Raw genomic sequence first — 12169 nt, forward strand, 5'->3', positions numbered from 1 at the left:
CCCACAGTAAAAAATAACCTGAATTTAAAATCTTCACCACTGGCGAGTCCACGTGCGGATCCTGCAGCGCGTGGATGGGAACGTATTTCTGTGTGAGCCTGCACTGAAGCAGTATTATAGCAGGTCTGCAACTTTCTAATATACCTTTTTTATTTATTTTTTATCATTTTTAAAAACTCTGGTTGCGGTCAGTGAATGGGAACATTCCTAAAAATAACATTATCCTTCACTAAGGACTGAGAAGTGATGTCCCCTACGTAAACCGCTTCTGTGTTGACCTTCGCGATCATATGACTGCTCCGTATTATCGGCTAGCAGGGCTGCTGTAATGGCGAAGGTTTTATGTTGTGGCGGTGGTCGCCATTATTTCTGTTCTGGCCGCCATCATTTTGGCATTTTTCCTATCCGCGGTCGGGGAAGGACCTGACATTATGGGGCTGCTGCTTAGTAGGAACCGATGGCGCCGCCTGAGGAAATCCTGCTGCAGCGATGTGATCACGGACTTGTATGTGACATCCCGGTCTAAACCTTGGCGGAGCGCTGCAGCCGTTGTGCGTCCGGTGACAGCCGCGCCGCTATCATCCTCTGTCGGCAGCCACCCTATTTTTAGTGGATTGCAATTCCACAGTTGTCAACTCTGCAGAATGTAACGTCCTCGGAGCTGTCGCTACTAATGGCTCTCGGACAGAAACATGTCAGTCCAGCTGTAATGACACGGAGGCGGCATAGAAAGCGGAGCACTCTGCGAGCTGGCCGGCTTCCATCTGCCAAGTGCCAGCAGTGACGCTGGATTTACACAGTCACTCTCCAGCCTGACAGCTTTCTGTGCTGCACAGGGCCTGGCAGCAAACTTTCTGCAGATCTGATGACATAATCGGTCTGATTACAGCTGGATTGGGGGATAGCCGCCGCAGTCGGTGATAATTAAGTGGCGACGATAAGGAACAAGCCGTCTTTAAGATCGTTATATAAAGTATTTGCAATAGTTCGCCCACAAGACTTTACTACAGAGACCCAGTGCACGGGTTCTGTGCTGGTCCAAGACGTCTGGAGACTATACAGGGAAGACCCTCCCGTCTTACTGAAGGGGGTCTGGGAGCAGGAGGTTCCCTGTTACACCCACGGGGGACATTTACTAAAGATTTTATGCCACAAATGTGATGTCAGAGAGTCGCGTGCAATAATTAGCAACTTTTGAGGCTTCTCTCCACTTTTTTGAAGTAGTGAGAAAAGGTGCGGGGCCTAACACAACCGCTGGGTTTACTATAACGTACACTAGAATCCGGCGTCCGTTATAGCTGAAGTATACGTTCGCTCCGGGCTGGTGTAAACTTCAGACTGCAGATCCAGCGCTCCTTCAATGTAAGTCAAGACGGATCCGTTTTGACTTAGACTTTTTTTGAATGAATAATGCAAACGGATCCGTTATTAACGGATACAAGCGTTTTGCATTATCAGTGCGGATCCGTCTGTGCAGATACAAGACAGATCCGCACCAAACGCGAGTGTGAAAGTAGCCTATCTGTAACATGGCCAAAACGGATCCGTCTTGAACAGCATTGAAAGTCGATTGTGTCAGTGAGAACGGATCCGTCCTGACGCACAATGTAAGTTTTCCCTGTCAGGCGGACACCATGCCTGTGCGCCTATTGTCTCACTATACAAAGTTGAGGCTGTGATCCTATAATACAGAAATTAATCTAACGTAATAGGAAAAAACCACAACACGACAGCGATGATTTAAGGTCTGTGGAGTTCCAGCTGTATCAATAAATGACCCTATTATCCCGCTGTCTTAACGGTTTCAATGGCCGCCGCTTAGTAATTAACTGCTCGTTTTGCACTTTTTATCTTTTTTTCCCCCCAGTACTTCAGAAGCTGCGCACCTGGTATCTGTCCGAGTGGTGAATCTCGTCGGTGGAGTGAGGTGAAGCCGTGGGCGATTCCCCTTCTCTCTTGATTGAAGCTGATAACAACACAGACTGCGGAATGAGACACAAGGAGGCAGATGAAGGGTCAGGTAAAACGGCAAGAAATCAGAAAATTCCAAAGCTTTTATGTACTATTTTTGTGTGCGCCCTCCGCTCTATTGTGCCATTACACCTGCCAAAAGCAAAGCCCGTTTGATCATTTGTCAAAACTGAAGATCTTTGTTAACGCTGCCGGCGTCTCCCGGCTCAATGGGGTTGCGGGCGGCCAAGTGATCTTTAATGTAGCGTACCCATAAAAAAGCATTGATCGCAGGTTTGAATGCCATTAACTGGTACAGATTCTTGTAATTACAGGTCCCACACAGATTAAACTCTCCTCCCAGCCTTTTCCCCCAGGTTTTATCATAACTGAAATGAAGGTGCAGAATGTACCTCAGGAGGTGGAGGGGAAAAAACGCTGCAACAAAGCGAAAATCCATTCTCCGCGACCATATTGCAATATTGTTTGGTGAAAAATGGTCCAGGAGGGCGAAAGTGAAATGTTATGTATTCAGCATTGAGCTCAGCCCTGGGAAGAGCGTCGGAGCCATTTATTCAGCATTCTTCCCGAGCACCATGGTGATGACCTCTGGAAAAAACAGGGCTAAACTAATCCCGGAGATGTCAATCTCCAGGCCTCTTCTACATGCGCTTGCAGTTTAGATTAATAAACTGTCTATTCTTAAATTGTGTGGAAAGCACTTCAATCCTAAATATCCAGCTCGCATGTTAAGTATGGCACAATTCATGCCAAGTCACACTCCCCTCAGCCTGGCCCAGAAAATTCTACTTCATTTGTGCTTCAGTCATCGGATGAGACGTGTTATGCGGTGAGGGGAGAAACATCAGGTGTTAAAGGGGGAGTCGGAATTAGGCCCAGGGCTCCGTGTTCTCAATCTTTAGTTAATCCCTCACCTGGAACCGTTATAGGCTGTGTACCTACCTATGCTACAGCGAAGCTACAGTTCAAAAAAGAATCTACCTTGCTAGAAGTGTTCGTTAAAATGTCCTATGTTTTCAGGTACGATGCGGACCTATGCATCTCCATGGTAACTGAGAACAAACGAACCCCGGGCAGTCTGATCCTTCAGTTGTACTCTCTTCCATCTGTCCCCTACTTTTTCCGAATATAAATTTGTCATCAAAGCAGGAGGTTAGGGTCAGAGAGAAGGAAGTGCAGCATCAAACTACACCAGGTCTGCTTGTTGTCTGTTACTATGGAGACGCACAGCCGTGCACAGGAGCTGTATGCACAAACAGCAGGAGCTTTTTAATGAAGACTGTTCTGTTTTCATTGTACACGCATTAAGCAAATACATCTTGTTTGTAGCCATGCCTACGTCGCTATCACAGCCACAGAAGGTTTGGCTCCGTTTAAAAAAATTTTTTTGTTTGTACAGTGTAGTTTCACACGTCAATCTTGGTTAAAAAAAAATAATAATAATAATAATAATAACACTGGAGGATGATCCTAGAAAAAAATTCAGAGACATGTAAAAAGTGTAGAGGGCGTCGAAAAAAAGTTAAAAAGTTGCATATTTTTTAAGCCAGAAAACTGGTGTAGAGCTCTAGTATATCCCCCAAAGGTCTTGGATGGAAGGAGAAGAGCGCAGGAGTAGATCTGTTTCTAGTAAAGCTGGGTGACGACCAGTGCGGCCACTATTACCCGTACACCTGGCTGGTTCTGTGTTAATACACTGCCCACTCGCCTGTCTGGCAGGAGTTTTGGAAAGTTGCGTAGTGATAGTTGTAATGGCACATACCCTTATACCTAAGAGGCTGGGGCAGTAGCCCCCACTTAACATCCATTTGAGGCACATGCTGTATGTAAAACATTGCGTTTAATTAGCATTTTAATACAAGAGAAAAAAATGAATAAATGTGTTTGTTAAAAAAAAATGAAAGACAAAAGTGAGAATGAGTCGGCAGTAAATCATGGCTTCCCTTCTGTATCACTCATTAAAAATGGCCTTTTGTAAGGTAAAATTATCATTGTAAGCAATAAGATCTTAAAAAAAGTAATTCACGGCTTTCTCACCCTTTAATATGATAGCCGCCATCGGCTAATTTTTCCCTTAATGGCAACACAGCCATAAATTTATTGCGAGCGGGGCACTTTCCTCACCTCTTCACTCCTTATCCTGGCAGTGATGTCTCAGCCGCTTCTATCAGCGAGTGAGAGCGGACAAGTGACACTCGCCTTACACCGAACACTGAACTGTGCAAGTAGCCAGGATGTCAGATAGTAAGAGGGGCTATCTGCAGGAACTGGGGTCCTCGGAAACACCCCCCAGTATAACTACTATAATACTGCCTCCTATGTACAAGAGTATAACTGCTATAATACTGCTCCTATGTACAAGAATATAACTGCTATAATACTGCTCCTATGTACAAGAATATAACTGCTATAATACTGCCTCCTATGTACAAGAATATAACTACTATAATACTGCTTGTATGTACAGGAATATAACTACTATAATACTGCTCCTATATACAAGAATATAACTACTATAATACTGCTCCTATGTACAAGAATATAACTACTATAATACTGCTCCTATGTACAAGAATATAACTACTATAATACTGCTCCTATGTACAAGAATATAACTACTATAATACTACTCCTATGTACAAGAATATAACTGCTATAATACTGCTCCTATGTACAGGAATATAACTACTATAATACTGCTCCTATGTACAAGAATATAACTACTATAATACTGCTCTTATGTACAAGAATATAACTGCTATAATACTGCTCCTATGTACAAGAATATAACTACTATAATACTGCTCCTATGTACAAGAATATAACTACTATAATACTGCTCCTATGTACAAGAATATAACTACTATAATACTGCTCCTATATACAAGAATATAACTACTATAATACTGCTCCTATATACAAGAATATAACTACTATAATACTGCTCCTATGTACAAGAATATAACTACTATAATACTGCCTCCTATGTACAAGAATATAACTACTATAATACTGCTCCTATGTACAAGAATATAACTACTATAATACTACTCCTATGTACAAGAATATAACTGCTATAATACTGCCTCCTATGTACAAGAATATAACTACTATAATACTGCTCCTATGTACAAGAATATAACTGCTATAATACTGCTCCTATGTACAAGAATATAACTGCTATAATACTGCTTCTATGTACAAGAATATAACTACTATAATACTGCTCCTATGTACAAGAATATAACTACTATAATACTGCTCCTATGTACAATAATATAACTACTATAATACTGCTCCTATGTACAAGAATATAACTACTATAATACTGCTCCTATGTACAAGAATATAACTACTATAATACTGCTCCTATGTACAAGAATATAACTACTATAATACTGCCTCCTATGTACAAGAATATAACTACTATAATACTGCCTCCTATGTACAAGAATATAACTACTATAATACTGCTCCTATGTACAGGAATATAACTATTATAATACTGCCTCCTATGTACAAGAATATAACTACTATAATACTGCCTCCTATGTACAGGATATAACTACTATAATACTGCCTCCTATGTACAAGAATATAACTACTATAATACTGCCTCCTATGTACAAGAATATAACTACTATAATACTGCTCCTATGTACAAGAATATAACTACTATAATACTGCTCCTATGTACAAGAATATAACTACTATAATACTGCCTCCTATGTACAAGAATATAACTACTATAATACTGCTCCTATGTACAAGAATATAACTACTATAATACTGCTCCTATGTACAAGAATAAAACTACTATAATACTGCTCCTATGTACAAGAATATATCTACTATAATACTGCTCCTATGTACAAGAATATATCTACTATAATACTGCTCCTATGTACAAGAATATAACTACTATAATACTGCCTCTTATGTACAGGAATATAACTACTATAATACTGCCTCCTATGTACAAGAATATAACTACTATAATACTGCTCCTATGTACAAGAATATAACTACTATAATACTGCTCCTATGTACAAGAATATAACTACTATAATACTGCTCCTATGTACAGGGATATAACTACTATAATACTGCCTCCTATGTACAGTAACTACTACTTTCCGCTCTCTCCTCCTATGACCATCTCTGTCTGTGCGGTCTCTTCCATGTCTTGATGCCTTTACTGTGTAGCGTTGTAATTTTCCGTCTGTGTTGAAATGCAGCTTTAAGATGAAAGCAGGGCCGTCATTTTACACCATTAGGCAATGAGATTTGGGTCCTTATAGCGGCAGCGCGGTGACGGCACATCCTTTCCCCATCCATCAGTGTCACCTGTCAGTACGGCAGATAACCCTGTTTTTAGACGGCGATGGCTTGTTTTTATTTCGGCACAAAGTGTTTCCTGTGCGGAGGTTCGGGCTTTAACTCCTCTGTAAATAGGTGCTTATCACTTAACACAGGCGTGCCGCGCTGACATGTTCTGCCATCTTCCCCTCTAGCGGCCGCTGGAAGTGTTTCCAGTGATACTAATAGCTGTGATCATTTAGATGTACGCCGTGAGTAATGCGTCATGTCAGGAACACAGATGGCGGGTTTTATTTGCTCTATATACATTTATTTCTTGCCTTTTCTTTGTGATTTACCCAGGAGGACCCTTCACCTGCCGGATGACAGGCAGAGGGGTACAGCCGCATACACACAGACGAGAAGCTCTCAGTCAATGCTAGATTTTCAGTTCTTTTTTGTGATTTTTATTTTTATTTTATTTTTTTGTAGGAAAGTCCGACAACCAATACGGCCACCGTTGCTCATTCTTTAGGGGTTGTTACACATCTTTCCTAAAGTCTTGCATGGTATAGCTGCCTCGCTCTGTAGTAATGCAGCCCTGACGTTCAGGAGTTTGGCATCTTCTGAAGCCGCTGTAATAGACTGGATTTTGGAAAGTTAAGATGATGAAGCAGGTAGTTGGTGCCTCCTGGAATTAGCCGCCAGTGATTGGCATTTCTGTTCAGATGGTTGTCAGGAAGCATACGCTATATGGAAAACACCGCATCCATCTCACCACTCCCTTCATGTTGTGCCTAAGGTCTAGAGTCTGGGGCGGCTGTCTGTGTTATACGAGGTCTGTCTGGTGCCGACCGTCGGAAAGCTGGGTGCTAACCAAAATGGCTCTGGACATACATCTAGCCCAGCAGATGTACACCCTACACGGACATGCTGTTGGGTCTGTCCATCCCATGGTACAGCCCCTCTCTGCTTACTGCCGTGCTGAAGTCCTGGATGCCTGGACATACATCTAGCCCAGCAGATGTACACCCTACACGGACATGCTGTTGGGTCTGTCCATCCCATGGTATAGCCCCTCTCTGCTTACTGCCATGCTGAAGGTCCTGGTGGCCTGGACATACATCTAGCCCAGCAGATGTACACCCTACACGGACATGCTGTTGGGTCTGTCCATCCCATGGTACAGCCCCCCTCTGCTTACTGCCATGCTGAAGGTCCTGGAGGCCTGGACATACATCTAGCCCAGCAGATGTACACCCTACACGGACATGCTGTTGGGTCTGTCCATCCCATGGTATAGCCCCTCGCTGCTTACTGCCATGCTGAAGGTCCTGGAGGCCTGGACATACATCTAGCCCAGCAGATGTACACCCTACATGGACATGCTGTTGGGTCTGTCCATCCCATGGTACAGCCCCTCGCTGCTTACTGCCATGCTGAAGGTCCTGGAGGCCTGGACATACATCTAGCCCAGCAGATGTACACCCTACACGGACATGCTGTTGGGTCTGTCCATCCCATGGTACAGCCCCTCGCTGCTTACTGCCATGCTGAAGGTCCTAGAGGCCTGGACATACATCTAGCCCAGCAGATGTACACCCTACATGGACATGCTGTTGGGTCTGTCCATCCCATGGTACAGCCGCCCTCTGCTTACTGCCATGCTGAAGGTCCTGGAGGCCTGGACATACATCTAGCCCAGCAGATGTACACCCTACACGGACATGCTGTTGGGTCTGTCCATCCCATGGTACAGCCCCCCTCTGCTTACTGCCATGCTGAAGGTCCTGGAGGCCTGGACATACATCTAGCCCAGCAGATGTACACCCTACACGGACATGCTGTTGGGTCTGTCCATCCCATGGTATAGCCCCCACTCTCTGCTTACTGCCATGCTGAAGGTCCTGGAGGCCTGGACATACATCTATCCCAGCAGATGTACACCCTACATGGACATGCTGTTTGGTCTGTCCATCCCATGGTACAGCCCCTCGCTGCTTACTGCCATGCTGAAGGTCCTGGAGGCCTGGACATACATCTAGCCCAGCAGATGTACCCCCTACACGGACATGCTGTTGGGTCTGTCCATCCCATGGTACAGCCCCCCTCTGCTTACTGCCATGCTGAAGGTCCGGGAGGCCTGGACATACATCTAGCCCAGCAGATGTACACCCTACATGGACATGCTGTTGGGTCTGTCCATCCCATGGTACAGCCCCCCTCTGCTTACTGCCATGCTGAAGGTCCTGGAGCCCTGGACATACATCTAGCCCAGCAGATGTACACCCTACATGGATATGCTGTTGGGTCTGTCCATCCCATGGTATAGCCCCCCCTCTCTGCTTACTGCCGTGCTGAAGGTCCTGGAGGCCTGGACATACATGTAGCCCAGCACATGTACACCCTACACGGACATGCTGTTGGGTCTGTCCATCCCATGGTACAGCCCCCCTCTGCTTACTGCCGTGCTGAAGGTCCGGGAGGCCTGGACATACATCTAGCCCAGCAGATGTACACCCTACACGGACATGCTGTTGGGTCTGTCCATCCCATGGTACAGCCCCCCTCTGCTTACTGCCATGCTGAAGGTCCGGGAGGCCTGGACATACATCTAGCCCAGCAGATGTACACCCTACATGGACATGCTGTTGGGTCTGTCCATCCCATGGTACAGCCCCCCTCTGCTTACTGCCATGCTGAAGGTCCGGGAGGCCTGGACATACATCTAGCCCAGCAGATGTACACCCTACACGGACATGCTGTTGGGTCTGTCCATCCCATGGTACAGCCCCCCTCTGCTTACTGCCATGCTGAAGGTCCGGGAGGCCTGGACATACATCTAGCCCAGCAGATGTACACCCTACACGGACATGCTGTTGGGTCTGTCCATCCCATGGTACAGCCCCCCTCTGCTTACTGCCATGCTGAAGGTCCTGGAGGCCTGGACATACATCTAGCCCAGCAGATGTACACCCTACACGGACATGCTGTTGGGTCTGTCCATCCCATGGTACAGCCCCCCTCTGCTTACTGCCATGCTGAAGGTCCTGGAGGCCTGGACATGCATCTAGCCCAGCAGATGTACACCCTACATGGATATGCTGTTGGGTCTGTCCATCCCATGGTACAGCCCCCCTCTGCTTACTGCCATGCTGAAGGTCCGGGAGGCCTGGACATACATCTAGCCCAGCAGATGTACACCCTACACGGACATGTTGGGTCTGTCCATCCCATGGTACAGCCCCCCTCTGCTTACTGCCATGCTGAAGGTCCTGGAGCCCTGGACATACATCTAGCCCAGCAGATGTACACCCTACACGGACATGCTGTTGGGTCTGTCCATCCCATGGTACAGCCCCCCCTGCTTACTGCCATGCTGAAGGTCCTGGAGGCCTGGACATGCATCTAGCCCAGCAGATGTACACCCTACACGGACATGTTGGGTCTGTCCATCCCATGGTACAGCCCCCCTCTGCTTACTGCCATGCTGAAGGTCCTGGAGCCCTGGACATACATCTAGCCCAGCAGATGTACACCCTACACGGACATGCTGTTGGGTCTGTCCATCCCATGGTACAGCCCCCCCCTGCTTACTGCCATGCTGAAGGTCCTGGAGGCCTGGAGCTGCTGCTTCTTCTACTTCGATGATGGGGATTACTCTGTGCTGCCCCCTACAGTTGGGCACTGTGCTCTTGTATCTGGGCCGCTCTCTCCACAAGCATAGACTTCCCTCTGTGTCATGTTTACTTAAGGAGGGATAAAGAGCGACATGGAGGCCGACAGAAGACATCAGAGGACGTCAGAATCAAACGGCGTGAAGCCACTTGAAACAAAGCCTTTCCCCCATGTAAATAAGAAAGTTTGGAAATGGCTCAATACTCCAGACTGAGGATCTTCAAAGCCTCGTCTGATGCCCAGTGAAAGCGGCGATCCACAGGGAGTCACTTTTCATGATGGATTCTTGAACTCTGCGGTCTTTAAGGAAGACAAAGGGGGAGCGGCGGACAGGCCTGTGGGGCTCAGCTGGGCCTTTCTGCTTAGTACTCCTCGGCCCTGTTTAATTCTGCCTCACGCAACAGATGAGGTTGTTTGTCAACTAAAATGGTTCCCTGCCAGGATCTGGGACCCTCTACCGAGCGCGCTCAGCTTCCCCCATTTTCTCTGGTTCCTATTAAAACGCGTAGCTGCGGGCGTTCCTGGAGTCTGGAGCGACGATTCCTCAGTGATGGATGTCAGTCTGGATAATGTCACAATCGGCACGGAGATGGGCAAATCCTTCACCTGAGAACTGGTTTATCAGAAATGTAAAGAGAATTCTCTGCATCTCTCTAATTACTGGGGGTCATTTCTAAGAGCCTGGAGTATGGCTGTGATCAGCAGGCGGGTTTATATACTGGACCTCGCGTCCACGTTGTACCGCAGGTCCATTGTATGTAACTCCCTCCCCGATTTCCACAATCTCCCAGTCTATACAGTGTTCCTCACTGTCGCTTCTACCAATATGGCCGCCGCCGCCTTTTCACGGTGATTCAGACCATTATCTTTTTTCTCATCGGAGCAGTCAGTAGGGGCAATATCCTGTGAAATTGCGCTAAAAGTAAATGAGACTTAACACTATCTTAATCCTTTCTGCTCTCGTGCCCGGATCCACTTAGTGATAGCAATCAGATGCTTTCTGTAATGGTGGCGATCTGCGCACGCTGACAAATCACCAGGGGAAAATGGAGATATGGATCTAGAGAGGCTTAACCCCTGCTAAGCTGGAAAGCAGCCGACCTTCCATACACACTTAGGCCTCTTTCACACAACCCTTTTTTTAAATTTCCGTTTACGGGCCGTTTTTTGCATTCTGTATACGGAACCATTCATTTCAATGGTACCGCAAAAAAAATGGAATGCACTCAATATGCATTCCGTTTTTCCGTTCCGTTGAAAGATAGAACATGTCCTATTATTGCCCGAAAATCACGTTCCGTGGCTCCATTCAAGTCAATGGGTCCGCAAAAAAAATCGGAGCACCTACGGAAATGCATCCGTATGTCTTCTGTATCCGTTCTGTGTGGAACCATTTATTGAAAATGTTATGCTCAGCCTAATTTTTTCTATGTAATTACTGTATATGCTATACGGAAAAACGGAATGGAAACACAACGAAAACGGAACAACGGATCCGTGAAAGAGGCCTTAGGTGTAGAAGGTTTGATTCCTTTCCTGTGGGTGTGGGACGCTCCGCCCTGCAGGGTCTCGTCAGATGAAAGTTCATGAGATTTGATTATTATCAGCAGAGAAGTGGCGCCCGTCTCCTACACCTCTGGGCATAGAGCTTTAAAGGTAAGAGGCTCACTCACCTTTGGCGTACCCGGTGTCATGGCGTCTTTGTGTGCGGAGTTCTTACTGCAGATAAAAGGAGCAGAGAAATAATTCGGTAAATCTGGCGATATAACACGTAATTATTACACGTCTCATACTGACTGCCATACATGAGGTAACGGCTGACACTGATCCCCCACATACACATGCATGCTTGGCTGAGGGGAGGAATCCACTGGCCGATCTCCAAGATGGTCATCTGATCCCACCGAAATCGGCAGCCATTACATCATGAACGCAGGTGATGATGTCACCGCTGACAGTGCTGTGCTAGAACCAAGCCCTGGTCTATTGGCAGCTATCCGTAAATGCCATTCCCAGAGCAATACGCCTGAAATCTAATAACGTAAATCGCCCCATAAGACAGGTTACATTAGAAACAATTATACGTTGGAGCCGACCTCCCCAAACAGGATTGAGCGGTAATTTTTTTGCTTATTAAAGTAATCTTTCTGATGTAAATTCTCCGTCGAACATGCCGTGAACAGCAGCGGAAATAAATTATTTTTCCCTGATTCAATTTGTC

At 46.1% G+C, this 12169-nt stretch overlaps 1 protein-coding gene across 2 annotated transcripts in view; it reads right to left on the minus strand.

Moving 5' to 3' along the window:
* The window catches only part of RNF220 (ring finger protein 220), a 215278-nt gene that overhangs the window by 45771 nt on the left and 157338 nt on the right, over positions 1 to 12169 (minus strand). For both annotated transcript variants that reach the window (XM_040407387.1, XM_040407386.1), the window contains exons 3-4: positions 11622 to 11667; positions 1887 to 1982 (exon numbers count right to left, since the gene is read on the minus strand). In XM_040407387.1, the coding sequence (XP_040263321.1) occupies positions 1887 to 1982; positions 11622 to 11667 (142 nt within the window). The remainder of the gene's footprint in view (positions 1 to 1886; positions 1983 to 11621; positions 11668 to 12169) is intronic.

The sequence above is a fragment of the Bufo bufo genome, chromosome 9 (genome assembly GCF_905171765.1).
Source record: "Bufo bufo chromosome 9, aBufBuf1.1, whole genome shotgun sequence".
In the NCBI taxonomy this organism is placed as follows: Eukaryota; Metazoa; Chordata; class Amphibia; order Anura; family Bufonidae; genus Bufo; species Bufo bufo.